General features: G+C 40.1%; 1 protein-coding gene across 6 annotated transcripts in view; it reads right to left on the reverse strand.

The window, feature by feature from the left end:
- Nucleotides 1–1,647: 1,647 nt before the first annotated feature.
- RALGAPB (Ral GTPase activating protein non-catalytic subunit beta) overlaps nt 1,648–18,999 on the reverse strand; it is an 80,688-nt gene continuing 63,336 nt past the window's right edge. For all 6 annotated transcript variants that reach the window (XM_083147658.1, XM_083147655.1, XM_083147657.1 and 3 more), the window contains 12 exons: nt 14,615–14,802; nt 13,520–13,626; nt 8,676–8,828; nt 8,247–8,456; nt 7,187–7,345; nt 6,592–6,757; nt 6,036–6,158; nt 5,775–5,908; nt 5,193–5,301; nt 4,733–4,811; nt 4,496–4,644; nt 1,648–4,291 (listed from right to left, as the gene is read on the reverse strand). In XM_083147658.1, coding sequence (XP_083003784.1) covers nt 4,101–4,291; nt 4,496–4,644; nt 4,733–4,811; nt 5,193–5,301; nt 5,775–5,908; nt 6,036–6,158; nt 6,592–6,757; nt 7,187–7,345; nt 8,247–8,456; nt 8,676–8,828; nt 13,520–13,626; nt 14,615–14,802 — 1,768 coding nt within the window. In that variant the 3' untranslated portion in view covers nt 1,648–4,100. The remainder of the gene's footprint in view (nt 4,292–4,495; nt 4,645–4,732; nt 4,812–5,192; nt 5,302–5,774; nt 5,909–6,035; nt 6,159–6,591; nt 6,758–7,186; nt 7,346–8,246; nt 8,457–8,675; nt 8,829–13,519; nt 13,627–14,614; nt 14,803–18,999) is intronic.

The following is an 18,999-nucleotide window of genomic DNA, read 5'->3' on the forward strand; positions in this document are numbered from 1 at the left end:
ATTGCTATTTTCTGATCGTGGCTAGGCCAGTGACTGCTTCCATGGACGCAGCTTCACAAGCCCATTAGTGTGAACAGCCCAGCCACCCTGTGTAACAAGCATCTTAGGATGCAGCAGTGGATCACGCCAGTATGAGGAGGCGCCTAGTCACATAAGATACTGTTAGCTGCTGTATAATAAAATATACAATAGCACCAGTGTTCAAGGACATCCAATTTTGCATCTGTCTGTGAACCAGTCTCTCAGCCAGGGCCGGCGCTACCCACTCAGCAGCTCCTGCGAAGCAGGGAGGCGCCATGCTGAAATGGTGCGGTCTCCCTCCCTGCTCTGCTAAAGCTGCCTCAGCCCTAACGGTCACTGCCTCCTGCACGCTGCCCACAGAGCTGCTCCCTGCACTGCAAGTACACACAGCCTGTATGCCACCCGCATTGCCTGTCTGACAGTGGACGGCAGTATGGAGAGGCTGAGCAGCTCCCTGCACCGCACACACACTGTCCTCCTCCTGTGACCTGCCCACTCTCTCACGGACACATGCGCTGAGGCATGTAGCGTTGTCTGTGAATGCCTGGATGACATGTCATGTCCGGATCCGCCCCCTACCCATTGCTCCCTGCGCCTGTGAGCTGTCATTCAAATGACAAACAGGAAGCAGTGCCGCACTTCCTTCCCTCTTCTCAGTGTGCTGTGCCAGTGCCATTGCTAGTCCTCAACACTCCGTCCCCTCTATCTCCTCCCCTCCTTCTCTCCTCTCCTTTCCCCCCTCAGTCACGAGAGGGGTGTAATGGCGTCCTCAGCGTCCTGCCTACGCAGATAGAAGAGGAGGGACTGCAGATGAGTTAAACAGCAAAAGGACAGTGAGTCTTTTCTTATACAGGTTTATAACAATTTTTTTAATAATTGTAGATTTTTTAAATATTAATTTAGACTTTTTAAATAATGGGCTGGGTTATGTGCCTAAAGGTGGCCATCCACACTGCAATGTGCGCTCCTGCGGCATCGCACAGTACAAAAAGTATGTGCTGCACATACTTTTTGTACTGCTTTCGGATCGCTTTGCACACACATTGCATGCATGCCGTGCGATGCGATCTAGCCCATAACGTATGCGATTCTCGCAGCGTGTATGGGTACCTTTAGTGCCTGCAACATTTTGTGGACACAGCACTTAGATGGTGTATGCGTACATGTACATGCACCCGAGATCGCATGTTGCATACGCTGACACAATCGGGCTGCAGCTTGTTGCAATGGCAATGTGAAAGGGCGCAAAATTTATGGTTTGCTAGGACATCCTAGCACCAGCCCTGCTATCAGCACACTATAAAAGGGAAGATGCAGAATTTATTGAAAACAACGTAAAAATTAAAAGTCTCCCACCATGTATCGCTATACTTATTCTGCTACTTTATGCCATTTCTTTTGTGGCATAAGATACTAATCCTAAATACAGTACTCTGTTAGCGAATTAGTATATTAGCGAATTAGGAATTAAGATTCAGGAAAACGTACTCAAGCATGGGAATCACGGACTGTGGCAAAGCATCCATGTCACAACAGGCTTCCTCATGCTATAGGACACAACATCTATATCTGTATATTCTGACACCAACAGTACTAGTAGTAATGTATGAATGAAACACACCACAGTTTAATTTTGTTAAATAATTTCCTTTAAAATTTATTAGACTATGTGTTACATTCAATATATGATGTGTTCCTTTCTGAGAAAGGAGACTGGCATGAATAGAACCCATTTTTGTGGCTTAACAGGAAAAAGGTTACAGGAAACCTGCTAGAGAGAGTCAGTCCTTCCTATATACAATGACTCCACAGCAATGTGCTAACAACCTATTTACATAAAACTTACAGCAACTGGGGAACAAAAATGCATCTCAAATGCACCCAATTCCACAGTATCCATGACTTGCAACAGGAACTTAAAAACAGCATACAAATTTCACTTTCGTGGGTGCAAAGTAAGTGACTAAATATGTGCCGCTTACAAATAAGGAATTATTTAATAAAAAAAAAGAATATATACGAAGTTGTTACAGGCTTGCTTTTCAGTACAAGTGAAAGATGGTTTTGGAGTGCAAAAAGAGTTATCTTTAATCTGCAAGCAAGATTAATGCGTAATCAGAATAGTTGAAACATTTAAAAAGGATACTGTACAAATCATACCAAGTCCGTACACCCCACAAAAAAGGCAATAATTCAAGTGAGAGAAATTTTAGATAAATGGAAAAAAAACCCTTCCAGGCTAAATGAACACAAAAAAATTATGTACATTTAAACGTTTTAGTCTATTTACCCTTATAAACACCAAAGGGGAACCAGCCCCTCTGACAGCAAAGTATTAATTCCACTAGACTTTCCATGTACAAAACCTGACTGATTGAAGGTATATACTGTATGGTCTGAATAATTTAGGATCTCTGAAAATCACAATGTAATACAGCACAGAATATGCCATATGAGAAAAAATTATAAAAATGTACTGCAATGACTTGGAAAGATAGACAACTGGTAAAGTTGGTTTCTTATTGTAGGGGTTGTCAGCTTTTAATTTGCATGGTTATTGCCATCAACAGGATCTTATGCAATTGCTGAAAAACATTAATGACCTACTTTAGAGAGTGTAAGAACAATAATGAAATAATAGATGCGCTTATGACTGCTCACGCAGAAGAGGAGTTTTGAAGTCAAGTTAAGCATTGCTGTTCCTGCAACTCGACTGCGCACCACAGGATCACAAAAAAAGATCAGAATTCTTGTGGCCTACTTGAATTTAATATGCTTGTGTGATTTTCAGAAAAGTGTACTTCTGTTATGGTTCTGTCCCCTTAATGCTTAACATCACCCATCTACAATATACACTTAGAACTTTAGATGTTTACAGGTTACATACACCACCCCAGCCAAAAAAAAATAATAAAAAAAAATAATGCGTTCTGGGAAGGGTCGGAGGACCCTGGACCATACCACTATCCTCTTGCAGTAAAAAAATACAGGTATGCATAATCATGGACCAATCCATTTATATCTCAGGAAATCAATATATTTTAATACAGAAATAAAACCCTACTGGGGCATAAATCTAGTGGAAAAGGTCGCATTAACACGGAGTTACACAAAATGGTAACTGGAAAGGGATAAAGTGACCTACTTTATAACATCTAAATGGATATTAGCAACTGTACTTGAATAATACATAAGAAAAAATGTAAAAGGTTATGTAGATTTTCATCAAAGTGGACCATATTTAATATGGCTAATCACCTGTAGGCGCTGCCTAGAAACTGGATATATATTTAGATATATATGAACAATAGCAAAGATGCTGAAAACTTAGTTTAAAAAAATAAATAAAATTACAATCCCCTTTGGAAATTGAGGGATTAAACAGCTCAGAATACATGTGATAAATCTTATGATTAAAGAGACCCAAATCATGTATAATCATGAAGGATGTATAATGTCTCTGCACACACCTCTTGTTTTTTTAATGATTTGGTGGCATTAACAAAAGAAATTAAGAAAATACAATTAGTGAAAAATAAAAGATTGCATACATATTGTGAGGTTTCAAAACCTCAAGGTTGGGTCTCCTTACGAACAGGCTTATTGTGAGTGTAAGGCTAAAAATGCACTAGAAGGAGAGGTGATCGTAGATTGCAATCGCCTATTATATATAAGCAGACACTTTTATGCACAATGGTGGTATAAGATCTGTTTCAGAGTGGCATTTATAAACCTTGTATGGTATAAGCCCTTACACATCTGTTCACAGCCTTGCACGCTTAGGTCTGTGACAACACTGGCGCCCTAGTTGTGGTGTTGCCAACTACTTGAAGATCCACGTGCTGCTTAACAAAGTAGTCTACGTAAAGTGGTAAGTGACCAAATCCTCTACCATCTCCAGATAGTCTTGGATATAATCCGATAGGATCACACAGATTGGATTTAAAGTGTCTTGTTACATAGCCCTACTTAAGCACACACTTAGAGCAGCAACTGTTATTTTTGGTTTCCAGACCCTGCCAGAGCGGCCCTTTATACAAAGTCATCTGCCTCTGGGCCCCAGAGTGGGGATTTTGGTTTTAGGGAGTGCAGCTCTTTAGGCCAACATCGTGAAAAAGAGAGGTGTAAAACTCAGGCTCCAGCTGCCTGTTCCTGTACTTGTTGACTATATCTGCGATTTTTTGCTTCCGGCGTACGTGTGGTGTGTTGGAGTCGCTTTCCAATCTCTTTCTTCTGCAGATGTTGATGACTGTTTGCCTCACTAAAAAGCCTGTAAACCAATTGAAAACATGTCAGACATACATAATTCGCAAGGATAGAATTTACATCTCTGGAGAGAAAAAAATAGCAAAGAACGAGTCTTTACTTCGTATCTAGTGACCTTGTTAGGCAGTGTTTTTTTTCATACTGATCAATAATCCCTATATTGTGGCAAACTTGACCTTTATGTTACAACCACTGAATTTAGACTTACCTAGTGCTCTTCTGCTCACCACCATTCCGTCAACCAAAGGAATAACCATATTGAATTTCCCTGAAGCCCCATGTACTTTTACACGGAACAGGCCAGTGCACAGAGGGTGTATGAATATTACAGGGACCTCCTTATCAGGTGTGCTGTTCCTGAAGAAATATAAAACAATAAATGATCACAGCTCAACAATTAACATGTTACAGAGCAGGAGACCAACAAGCCAGGTGTTTTGTTTACCTTATAGAAGTGCTGCTGTTTGTTGTAGTCTCTATACCAGTGCCGGTCTCTGCCACTAGCTCTGACAGCGGGAAGTTTTCTGAATGGCAAAGAGGACATTATTAGTAATGTCCACAAGTATAATGTTTGTCTCTCAGAAAAAAAGGTGATGAACACATGTGAGCAAGCCTATGCAAGTGCTGTGCAATAGGATAAATACCAAGTATAAAGGTTAAAGAATAATTATAATAAATAATAAACAAAAGAGCGGAAGGTTTGAAATTAAAGTAAAATGTAATGAATGGAATGACAGTGGTGTTTTGAACTAATAGGACAGCACAAATAGTAAGATAACGAGTTAGGAAAAGTATTTGTTGAATGATGTCAAGAGGAAGATATGAAGAAAAGGACACTACAGTTGTAGGGATTTAGAGTTTCTATAACGGTGTGCTTTCCAAGTGACTGTGTGTATGAACTGTACCCAAGTCATCGTATTGCTCCAGCCACACAACGGCCACCTTTGTCTCTGGTCCCATTGGGGGGATGGTGCGCCCATGCGGCAACTTCTTAGTACGAGATGTGGGACTAAGCTGCAAAACACAAAACACGCCATATAACTTGCTGTTAAAACGAATGACACAAAGAAGTACATTTGCTATGTGGCAGCTTTTCAAAGTTGCTACTGTATTTGCATTTAATATTAATGCCCTTTGACTTTTGCTGCCATATTTGCAGACAATACACCTCCTCTTTTCTCCATCCCCAAGGTACCCCTGTTTTTTCTCCATCTTATCCTGTCTCCTCAACAATGCAACAGGGTAAACTGAAATATCTAAAAATATTGCCACATAAAATGTCAAGTAGAAGGCTAATCATTTTCATAACCGCTGAAGACTGCAGTTGTGAATATTTTACTGAGGTCAGATTATTATAATATATTAGACAGTGTTCAGAATTTAAAAAATAAAAAGTGAAAATGACTTGATATTATTACTCTTCTGTCCCAAATCAAGTGACATCAGTCTTTCAAAAACAAAATTTCAACCATTCAAGAGAACCTTACTCTCTGTGTGGAATTCAAACTTTCTGTGTGATTAGGGAACAGTTCCAATGTTAGAGGCTGCTTTAGAATTCCAGGCAGAAGATCCATGTTGGAATCACTTTCCTGCTCTGACACATTACTGTCTGAGGATTCCGCTGACAAGAAAAAAAAAGTAGGAACTTACAGTTGATCACATCCTTCATCATGTGCAAACAAGGGTCATATTTTACCAGATGTTCATTTGTAGACATCGTTCAGATTTTATGTCACATCAAGACTTACTCAAAGACTCTGCTGCTGATGGCACAACGAAAGCAATCTCAGTCAGGGCATCTGCATAATACAGAACTTTCTTCTCCCCGTTAAATATACTCCCACCTGTATCCTCTGCAGTAATAGCTTCATCTATAGAAGTAATTAAGCAGAACGTCATAGTGATGTGGTTACAGTGTAGTGGTTAGTGGCATACAACTTCAAAATGTAAAAGGTATCTTACATGAAATACATACAAATATTTTATTTGTGCATGAAACAAGGTTTCAAAACCCGAAACAAAGTTTGTGTACAATCTCAGACACTGAATGTGAATGCCAAGCAATCATTTTCCTGCACATATTAAGTGCCAGTTACAGATCATGTTCCCAGTAGTGCCAGTTACAGATCATGTCTTCAGTAGGTTTTTAGCAAAAAAAAAAAAGAAAGTACATTCTGGAGACTATGGTTTTCGGAATAATTTGGATAATGGATATTTAGATAAGGGATACTCAAGCTGCATTGATATTTTGTCTACGCATTCAAATAAATTAATCCTAAAACAGTAGATAAGATTCATACATACCCTGATCTTGCTGCTCATTTTCTCCAATGCAATTAATGGACCAGCTTGTAGATACATGACCAGTCCAACCTGGATGCTTTCCTACATCCACAGGCCAGCCTAGGGACAGCAGGAACTCCAGAAAGTGCGGCTGCACATTACTAGTAGACTCTACATTCTTCAAGATCTAGGACATGCCACATAGGAGTGAAAACATATATATGTCAGTAAATTCACTTAAGGTGAAAATTAGCTAATTATATATAATATATAACAGCTATCTTTAAAAACCCATGCAGTTCCTCTTCCCTTCCTGGGGTGTCGCTGTCTGCTGTGGCGTTTCCAGCACAGGTCTGGTTTGCATATCAGTGCTGATATACAGATCAAACTGTGCTTGAAACACAACAGCAGACAGCGACACACCAGGCAGGGAAGAGGAACTGCATGGGTTTTCAAAGATAGCAGGTGCTAAAATGAACACTATATATATATATATATATATATATATATATATATATATATATATATATATATATATATATATATATATATATATATATACACATACACACACACAATATGTACAATAACAAACAACGCTAGTCCTCTCTCTCACCTCCTGGCTTGTCTTTTGTCCAGCTTTCATGTAGAAAATGAAAACTGTATCAAAGGGACGGCAGGGAAGCAAATCCAAGTATCCAATATCATCAAAGAATCCAGGGATGTGAGAGTCAAGTGCAATAAGGTGAGGAGGTAGACGGCTATTTACAGGTTCCTAAAAAGAAAACCTTAATTATAATTATGTATATATAAAATGTTTAGTAAAAACCTTAACCTCACTAAAAATTACATAAAAAATAAAATAAAAAACACCAAAATGGAATCCTGTGCATCTAATGGGCGAATAGAAGCCTAGGGAGCACTACGAGGTCATACCTTTGCATGTCAAAAAGTTCAACCTTTGTGTTTAGTTCTACAACCATGCCACACCTTTGAAAATAAAAAAATGTCAGTATCCCTATTCTTTGTTAGAACTTAAATATATTTTTGTGATAACCTTCTGGTTGCACGAATGGTGTTATAGTATAACAACAGAAATTAATGCAAATTGATTTTCTTTTCCTACTTCCACTTCAATGTTTCTTAAAAAAAAAAAAAATACATTTAACTCACAACTATCTTTAAAAAAAAACAACAAAACACCACATCACACTTAACCAGCACATATACTGTACACGCACTTAACGGGTAATATATGCATCGTTACAGCAGGGTCAGTATAAATTAATGCAATATGCCACTTACTTCTAATACTAGTCACAGTCCTTATTTATACACTACAAGGGGTCCGCAGAGCCTTATATAGTACATAAACAGGTGCAATACATACAGAACAAGAGAAAAAATAAAAAAAACACTTACAAGTAAAAAAAAAAAAAAAAGAAAAGAAACATTGCAGAACATAGGATACAGGCTATATAAATCACTTCTACCATCCAGTCATAATAACCACAAAAGCAGCTCTGCCTAAACTCAGAGGCTTGGAGTCATTGATGGCAATAGGAAAGCGATGATACTATTATTAACGGAAGGGACGGTACATGGGGAAAAGGGCCCTGGACGTAAGAGTTTGGAATCTACGTCCTGATCATTTTAACGGAATAACGAATACTTACTTTCAGCGCTTCAAGAGACAGAAACCCAAAATGTGAGAGGAACAAGCGTGCAGTCTGGAACTCCTGTGCGGGAGATGGTGGTTTACATTCCGTTATTGGGTCAGGGTAGCTTTTCTTCTTAAACTCCTCCTCTTTCACATGATCCAGTCCAACCTCATAAGCAATCTGTTTAGCCATTCCAAGCTTCAACTTTTCATGCCTCTGCTCCAACTTTGAAAAACAAACAACACTCCCGTAATAAACAAATATACTATATACTCAACACAAAAACTGGGAAGTGTCAGTTTTTTGTAATGCTGATTTTATATCAACCAGAATGCCACTACCTTTCAAAATGGCACCCAAGATACTTTCACTACTATTCCCCACATGATTCACAGCCGAATCCACTAAGTACATGTCTATTTAAACTTCAAAATGCCATCTCACCTCTTCAGTAACAATTTCATGCAGGTCTGGAATGCTGAGATCAGCTTTAACGAAAGGGATCTTATCCACCTCCTCTGGAAAAGGACGATGCTTTACACTATATTTGATGCCAACATCATTCTTAGGCTCTGGTCTGGCTTCAGGGATAAACATCTGAGGGCATAAAATAAGGCACTCACCTGGTTACCCATATTACAATGCCTTGGAAACATTGCAGAGAGATTAAAAGCTTACTTAAAAGCATAAATAGATTGAATAGTAATTAATCAATATTTGTGCTGCAGATAAACTTTTCAAAGAATGACCCCCAAATGGGACACATACGATACCCCGTCTCTTATAATGCCATAGGTCAAAAGAAAGACCCTGGCATCCCAATTCTGGGAATCGTGACAGTGGCTGTGGAGCATCCTAACCCTCTGGTATCTGGTATCTGGTCCCTGGGTCAACAGTCACTAGGTTGATCTCTAAGAAAGGTAGACAATGACAGGTCAACACAAACTTAAGGGCGACATGAACATGGTTGACTCAAGTTTCTAATTTTTTGTTTAGACCGACTTGGTTCATGCTTTACTATCCAAGCGGGCATAGAGGGTGAATAGAATAGAGTGCAAAAAGCAGAAAGGCGGGGCGGAGCTACGACGGTAATGGAGTAGCACATACTGTGCTGAGCTCCTCCAAGAAATCCTGCTTTATATCCTGCTAACTTCCCCCCCCGGGACATGTACAACCTGCCTGCTGTTGTAGGATGGTGGGGTGCATATTCTGAAGCACTTTTGAGAAGTCCGCAGGATCCTGACTTAGAGCCTTGGTGGAGTGGAGCTTGAGGCCGGGACAGAACCGCGCCGCGTGACTGGCCGCCCTGCATCTATCTGCCACATCAGTGTGTGCGACGGCCACCCAGACACTCGTCCAGCAGAAACTTCCGAAGGACGCTGCCGGTGATCGACGGCGACCCCCCTCCTTCGTTCACATCACAGCTACCCTGCGGATCCCCAGGTCTCCCGCTCAGCCGCCATCTTGCCTCAGGAGTTGCCGGCGTGTTCGCGGCTGGGGAGGATCCCGGTGCGGACTCTGTTCCTGGGTCTCTGACTACATGGTGGGCTGTCATACTGCATCTACGGCTGATATCTGATGTTTTGAGTATTCACTCTGCTATTAAACCTGCGTTCGCCTCTGCAGCGATCTACTGTGTTGGCCACTGCGATCTGCACAAACACTATTTCCACTATTGTCAGTGGCTTCCATCCTGTGTCTCCTCCTATGCCATATCATCGTTCAAATCCTCGCTGGGGTGAGTGAGACCATATAATACAGGCTTAGAGGCATTGTGGACAACAAATCCTATAGCTGCCAGTCACCTCTGCAAAAAGTGGGGTGTGCTAGCCACCCCCGTCCATAGCTAGAGATCCCCCACGGCAGCCTTCTCTATCCTGTATTATCCAGAGTTCCTGCTCTGTCTACATTGTTTATGGATATGGAAGCCTCTATTCACTTACTCCTACAAGCTGTGCATACCTCTGCTGATAGGCTTCTCAGTAAGCTCACTGCTGTACAAGGGGATATTCTCTCTGCCTTCTGCTTTCCTGCTAAATGTGATGTGGGAGATGAGGAAGATTTGCCCCAGGGCCACAATGCTTTGATCCCTACAGATGTCATACCCGCTTATACCCTGGACGAGTGCTCTCAAACGGACCTGGATTCTGGAGATACTTCAAATCCTTCAGCTATATGCTCACTCATGGATTTGGTCTGCATGAATATTCCTCATTTGCTCCTAAAGGAAGCCCCATGGTTTCTAAAATTGTTATATACATATCCTGGACTTACTCCTGAATGCTGGTACTCTTCTGAATGCTCTGTTATGGTTGCACTCCCCTTGAAAGCTGCTGTATTATTTCTGTTGTCTCCACCAATTGCTCATGGGCTGGTCACTATATGTGATGTATGTTTTCATGTTTTCTACTATATGAGAAGGGGCCATACTATTGCTATGCTGCTACGTCTGAGAAGCTATGACACTTGGCCGGATTAAAAATAATGCTCTTTAATGTTTCTATTATTGGACTGACTTCCCGGCTACTGATGTCCATATGTCATTTCGGAGACGGAGGGCCCGGCCTGAGCAACATTTTGTCCAGACCAGTCTCTTTATTTCTATTCCTCCTGTCTACTTGTATTATCCCGTAAGGGGGGGGGGGGGGGGGGGGGGGGTGTTGTTCATGTAATTGTTCTACTGCTCCAGTCTGATCCGATGGATATTATCCTTAAATAATGTGTCCAAAACATTTTGATAACATTTGTCCGCTTCCCCAGATAGTCCATCCTATTGCTATCCTTTTGTGGGGTGGGTGGGAGGTAGGGGTAAATTAGTTTTTTGTTAGGCATAGGTTCTGATACGATGGATATTATCCTTAAATAATGTGTCCAAAACATTTTGATAACATTTGTGTAATTCATGTAATTGTTCTACTGCTCCAGTCTGATACGATGGATATTATCCTTAAATAATGTGTCCAAAACATTTTGATAACATTTGTCCGCTTCCCCAGATAGTCCATCCTATTGCTATCCTTTTGTGGGGTGGGTGGGAGGTAGGGGTAAATTAGTTTTTTGTTAGGCATAGGTTAGCTGATAGCTAACAGCCGCTAATTTATTCCCTATTACAGAACTAAGGGTGGGTGGGGGGATATAGTTAGTTCAGTAGAAGGGGGGTAGTAGTATTAAGGGATCCAAGTATACCTGGGTTGGGGTTAGGTCATACAGGGTGGGGGGTTATTGGGAGGTTTGCTTTTGAAAGGGGTTTATTTTTATTTTAGTTTTTGGTTGACACATCAGTATCAACAATATATTCTGATCACAGCCTGAATGGATGAATGGATATCCTGTTTTTAATATGTACTAGGTGGGGGAGTACATTTCATTTATTGTAAGATTCATACTCCTTTATATCAAACACATACCCGAATGGCGCCTTCGGGTATTTCTACTGGTAAAACCTATACAGGATTTGCTATCTATATCTTACAACGGCTTCTCGTTTCTGTATATGCCTGCACTGTACTACGCTTGTATTTGGACGTGTACCACTTGTATACTGATGTGTTGTTTTTTCTTTTTTGTGTGTTGTCTTGTTTAAATTCTATATGCAAAATCAATAAAAATTATTGAATTTAAAAAAAAAGCAGAAAGGCACCATGCCTGAGGTATGGACGGTGTCCATGGCGATATAGGTCAACATAGACACACAAAAAACCATAACAAACTTGTCTCAACCATGTACACGTCGAACTTAACCTTGTGTCGACCTTCTGCCATTGTCGACGTAGGGTATTTCTACCATTCTTAGGCGTCGACCTATTCACTGTTGACCTAGACATTGTCGACCCATTATCCCAGAACCAACCCGCCCACCATACCCTTTCCCTTGCAGCAACCGAATTCTAAACCCCCACCCCCTAACAAAACCCTAACCAGCGCACCCCTCCATAACCCTAACCCCTGCTTGCTAAAGCTAATGCCCCAAAGCCTCACCCCAACCCGCCAACACTTAGACAGGGAAAGCCATGAAGGAGAAGTCTACACCTAGTATGACCCTGGCGTTGATGGGAAAGTTGGCACCAGCCATAGAAACTGCACCAACGGAAACAGGAGCCAGTTAAAAGCCAGTGTCTACTGCTCAGCCTCTGTATCAAAACACAGTCAGTGGTACCCAGAGTAATCAAAGATAAAAGGTGGCCTATGGGGATGTAGTTCTCCCAGCAGCTAACCCTAACCGCTGCTTGCTAAACCTAACCCCCCCACCCCACAGCCTGACCCCAACCCTTAGCCAGGGAAAGCCATGGAGGAGAAGTCTACACCTAGTAGGACCCTGGCGTTGCTGGGATATATGACACCTACACACTCACGCTGCAGCAGTATTTAAAAGGTCTGCATCCCAACGCTGGAGAAGAAGAGAAATCTAAATCAAATCAATGTTTGGTGTGAACCTCCTGTTCAAAACAGCATCAATTCTTCTAGGTACATCTGGGATTTTGTAGGATTATAATCAGGTGTATTATAAACCAATCATACTAAACAGGTGACTATGACCAACATTTTCATATGTAGGTTAAAATACATTCATTGACAAACAGCTGCATAGGAGGCTTGGAACTGGGTGAGGAACAGCGAAACTGTTAAAAAAAAAGGAAGAGGCTGTGGAACACAGTTTCAGGGCATACACCATGGTAAGATGAATTGCAGCAACAGAACCAAAGGTAGTTCTACTGCATCAGCAAGGTCTCTCTCAGGCAAATGTAGGGCTATATTTCAGCATATGGAGCTGGAGATTTTGTCAGGATTAATGGAGGCAAGAATACAGTAAAGTACTTATCCATAATGCAGTACTGTGCCTTCAGAGAGGGGTCTAATTTGTGCAAAACATATTCTGAAGCAGTACAAACAAACATACAGCCAATGTCATCAAGAATGATCTTAAGTGTAAATAAGGAGTACTGATCTCAACATTGAGTATTTCTGGGATCACATCAAGGGATAGAAGGATTTGAGCAAGCCTACATTCAGAGAAGATCTGTGGTTAGTTCTCCAAGATGCTTGTAACAACCTCCTTGCAGAATTCCTTCAAAAACGGTGTGCGAGCACGGCCAGAATTGACGCAGTTTTGAAGGCAAAGGTTGGTCACTCCAAATATTGATACGATTTAGATTATTCACTTTGCATTTTCTAAAACTATTATCACTTTTATTTTTTAAAGCATTTTAACATTTGCAACCTTTTCTCCACACCTGCCTACAGATAATGCAGCATATACAAATATTAAATGGTAGTTTCAAATTACTCACTCGCTGGTTAGCTCTTGCTGCCCGGGGTAAATGGCATAGCTGCATAGCCCAAGCATGGCGGCCAGACATGCCTCTGATCAGTACAGTGATAGATGGACTGGGATTGCCTGAAAAACACAATTTTTTTTTATCCCAAAATAATAATAAAGGTAGTGAACATTTTAAAATATAAAATACAACAGTATGACACCAGACATAGATTTGTGTTATGAATGGGCATCAAAGATGTATTACTTTGTCAGCAAAGCGTTGTCATATCCATGAAATTCACAAATAAATCATATAGCCATGAATGATTTATAGCAGTAGTGGTAGTAAAGATCTACCAACAGTTCATGCTTTCCAGACCATGTGGGTATGTGGAATGTGTTGGGAAAGAATGCAGCACGTTTGAGAATATCACAGTAATGACTACACCTATGCACCAGCTAGGTGGTCTGCAAAATGTGAATAAGTAGAACTTGAGGACCGATTTGGCCACCCTTGTTTATAGGGCCAAATTAGCCACTGGCTAGCTGGTTTGCAAGCACTATTCAATTACAGCCTGCTCGGAGTCTAAAAATAAATCTGCAGTAAGTGCCCTTATCGCGGGTTCTGCAAAATACATTATCCTAGAACTATGGGTACTTATCTCAGAACCTACGGTTTAATACACACCATCTGCAAATTTACCACGTAAGAAAAAACGGGTCTGTAATTGAATAGCCTCTGGAGAAAAAGCTCAAAGCTGCCACCCTTTTCCCTGACCTGTAAATGAATGCAGTTAATAAATATGGCCTTAAATGTGTTATTCATGGTTAAAGATTTAAACTATTCCATTCTTACAGCGGCTATCCACCATGGAGTGAGATTACATTAATTTAAACCTAAATTACCTAACATGGACATAATCCAATTTCTGACAAGCTCATTAGGAATAAAAGAAACCTTTGCAACAGGTGCATATACTGTATTTAAGGTTACTTGTAGAGAACCACTCTTTCAATTAACTTTCCATCTATTTCTTGAATACTATTATTTAGTATAGGTCTGCATTAGCTTGCAAGACCTGTTATTACTACTACTTTTGAATAGAATGCAAAATGATCTTCTTACTCTGCTCATTCCCCAGAGGCTGCTCCAGCATGGCCAGTATGACGCTGTTATCAAGCACAAAGTAACGGAAACTGTACTTGCTGACAGTGGGCAGCCGGGAATAGGTGATCAGTGTCATCTCATTCACTAAACTGCAGGGGGAAGCAGGGCCGCTTGGAGGAGGAAAAGCCCCAAGTAGCTGCATGATACTGAAAAACAGTTAAAAATATACAAAACGTTAGTTTGCAATTCATTTCTAGATTTTAGCTATCCAATATTTTTTTTAAAAAATATTTATTAAGATTTTCAATGAATAAAATACAATACAATAAAGTTGAAATACACAAAGACAGGAAAGAATCTCTGCATAGAATCCAGTACCAAACAAATGGTGTGCATTTACAATGGACTAAGTATTGTGCAAACTTTCATTATCTGAAAAGTATTAACAATAGCCAAGTTGAATATGGTGTCAACACTTTTGACAATACAGTATAACATATATTTGTATCAGGCTAAAGCTGGCCATACATCAGAAAGATCGATCTTAAGATCGATTGCGCTCACGATTGTGTACAATTTCCCTTGAAATCCCCAGCAGTCCTTGGTGGTTTTTGGACACACAATCTACTCACAATCCATCATACAATCAGTCATACAATCCATCTGCTGCATGATTGTGTACATAAGATGTGCACACAATCTGCATACAATCCATCATACAATCAGTCATACAATCCATCTTATGATTGATTGTATGATTGTGTACACAAGATGTGCACACAATCTGCATACAATCCATCTTACAATCGATTGAGATTGTATGATTGGGTACAATATCTTTCTGATGTATGGCCACCTTAAAGGTTCTACTAATAAAGTTGAGTAAACTTTCTCTGTGTTATAATTTTACATTAATAAACAATCAAAAGGGGAAGAGCTGGGGAGGGATGAGGAGGGACATAGGGATATCTTAAACACCTTAGAGTAAACATCTTGTCCATTCTAGCTTTTGCTCTCGAGTGGAAGGCATAGACAGCTTACAATTCAACATCCCTCAGCCAGACCTCTTAAAGCCCAACTGGTGGAGTCGAAAAGAGCCAGAATGTTACGTTGTTGAGAGAAATCCAGTGACTCAACAAGTGGGCCCCACTTTTTATAAAACCGCGGAGCATTACATTCAATATCTGGGAGGGTAGACTGTCTTTCCAAATACAAAACTTTAAGAAGACGTAATTTCAAAGGTGAGAATAACATATAGAATAGGATAACAGTTTTTTTTATCTTTCGGGATGTCCCATCCGGAGAGCTGTAAGTTAAACATAGCTATGCAATTTAACTTCAATGACAGACCAAACATTGCATTAATATACCCTAAAACTTTATACCAGTATTTATTGATCTTAGAACAACACCAAAAACAATGCAAGTATAGGGCGTTGGAAGCCCCGCATTTCAAGCAAGCACCTGTTTCATTTGGGACTAAGTGCTTCCGTTGTCCCGGTGTGATAAAAATTCTATTTATAAACTTATAATGAGTTTCCTGTAATTGAGCTGAATGAAGTGCCTTCCTAATATCTGGGAGTTGTTTCGTTAATGCCTGATAAGTTATTGTAGATCCATAATCTCCCTCCCATCTCTTTATATTAACAGCCCTCAATTTTTCCTCATGACCCGAGCAGATGTCCCAGTTAGAGGTATCTGGTTTTGTACGGGGCAGTAGCTGTCAAATTTATTAATGAGGTGATAGAATCGGTTGTTGTACTAGATACACGACATATAGTTAATGATTGCACATAGTGCCTCATTTGGAGGTACATAAAAAAAGTCTGCCTTGGGGATATGAAAATTACTCATTAAATCCGTAAATGATCTTAACTGGCCTCCTGGGTCAAAAACATCTTTTTGTTTCAATACCTTTTTGTTTCCGTTGTTGGAACTTGGCATTATTTAGAGCTGCTGGGAATAGTACGCAAGAAGAAAAAGGATGACTCTTTTTTTGGGGCACAACTTACAATGATCTATTATGATCTATCAATTATACATGAAAAAAAACCTTACTCTTATCATGACAGAAGTCACTGCTGCATAAGAGGAGTATTACAAAAATTACATTTTTTTATACGATTTTTTAAATGCATATGGGTGAGGGGGTGGGAACACCAAATAAGATAAGATAAAAATAGTACAAAAAAATCCGTGCAAAAATTAATTAAGTGTTACAGCCTTGGTTTAAGATGATCTCAATGTTGGGATAGTATCCCATGAGGCATTGATATAACCAGGCTGTGGTTTATATGAAGTGACAAATGGTGCTGAAATAGAAAAAGATATATATATAATAATAACAAGAAAAAATTATTATAACAAATAATATATAGTAGAAGTGAAAAAAATATATATATTAAATATTAAAATTGGGCGAAATATCGTTGTTTGTCAGGTGACAGTCACAATTGGGTTACCAAGGCATATGGTCCTATGGTAATTTTCGACGCAGTGCCTAAACTATAAATTAGTTAGTCTGGCGGAGCTAGAAACGTAGTTAATACAATTATAGGAGGGCAGATAGAGAATGTAAGCTGATCTCCTGATTCTCAAACCATTCCTACTTTCCGGCCGTGTGCCACTAGGGCAGTGAACGGACCGAATGAGGGGGTGTGGTATTGTATGAGACCAGTTTGAGATCAGTGGAAGGAAGAGAATAGGGATCTGCTGTTGCAGCCCGGGTCCAGTATCACCCCTGTTAGAAGATCCAGCGCAGGGGGTCAATCTGTAACCAGGTGCAATGAGAGTCCCTTAAATATTAAGGTTGCAGAAAACCCCTTAGTGAGGAGGGGTTTGTAGATCTATATACTAGACATATCTCCTTACCTCTATACACAATTTAATGCTTAAATACGCCAAGTCCTATAAAGTATATCCAAAAATTGCACATATATTTGCTCCCTTAGTGCAGATAAAATCTGCAGTCCATATCTATAGCAGATCGTTAGCTAGTAATTAAATGGAAACAAAGTTCTTTTCTAATAGATACACAGTTGGCATAACACAATCATCACAGGTGGTTAGACACAGTTGTCCTTGCTACTCTGTATTTAGCTGCATACCATATATGGCTCTACCTCTGTGTCACAATGAGTATGTGTGTGTGTATTGATTCCTTACTATGTGTTCATAAGAATCAAGAGAGCTGCCGCCCCAGGCCAGTATGAAATTATTTGCCTCAAAGTACAGAGACAAATGCTCTGCTAAGTGTGCCACAAAATAAATTAAAGTGGACTCATCAGTCAAATACTGATGATGGAGCTCTGCAGCTCAATATAAGTGCAACAATTGCAAAAGAACAAACACATAGCCATATCACATATGTGAAGTATCAACGAAGGATAGAACAGATCACTTAGCGTGCACAGTTTCTAGGTCCCATTCTCCAGCGTCAATCTAGCCCATCTGTTCCTGTCACCCGTCTCTGGACGCACGTTTCGCCTGAGCTTGTTCACCTGCTGGGAATCCCAAGTTTCCAGTGAAAGGGATACATTTAGTGTGAGCTGGGTTTGTCTTTAAAGCCTTATTCACCAACCACCACGCCAGGTATGTGCTCCAAAACAGGGGATTGGAACAGACCACCTGGGGCAAACTCTGTTTTGGTGTATGTATTAAGGCTTTCAGATCATGGGGGAGCATAAAGCCTGTTCTAAAGCATAATAAGTATAACTAGAGCGTAAGTGTAGCCAGTCTAATATATAACGAAACGCTACTGTTCTGGAGAACATCTGAATATCTGGGACCACCATTTCGCCCCTATCCCTGTGCAGTTTAAGTCTTGCCAAAGCAATCCGTGGCCTCTTACTTTCCCAAAGAAACTTACTGAAAATGGTGTCATAATGACATAAATCTGGTTTAATCAAGGCAAAGGGTAGCATTTGGATAACATAAGAAAGTTTGTGGAAGATGATAGATTTCAGGACTGCCACTTGGCCCAAGAGTGATAGTGGCATAGATAACCATGACTCAAGTAGAGCCGTGATTTTCCTAATAACCGGGGAGAAATTAAGGGCATATATATCTGAGAGAGATGGGGAAAGACCTAGATACTTCATTTTGGTAGTAGTAAATCGGAGCAAAGAGAGAGGAATAGTGACAGGGGATGAAAGAAAAGATGCTGCTTGAGTAGATAAGGGTAATAATTCAGACTTATCCTTATTAATTTTATAACCTGAAAAAAGGCCAAAATCAGTGAAGAGGCGAAGTATAGCAGGAATGAACGTTAATGGATCTGAAATAAAAAGCAGCATGTCATCTGCAAATAATGCAATTTTTAAATCCTGATTAGCCACTTTCAAACCTTGAAATTCAGGGAGAGTACGCAGGGCAATTGCTAACGGTTCAATAGCCATTGCAAA

The sequence above is a fragment of the Crinia signifera genome, chromosome 6 (assembly GCF_055691185.1).
Source record: "Crinia signifera chromosome 6, ASM5569118v1, whole genome shotgun sequence".
Classification (NCBI taxonomy): domain Eukaryota; kingdom Metazoa; phylum Chordata; class Amphibia; order Anura; family Myobatrachidae; genus Crinia; species Crinia signifera.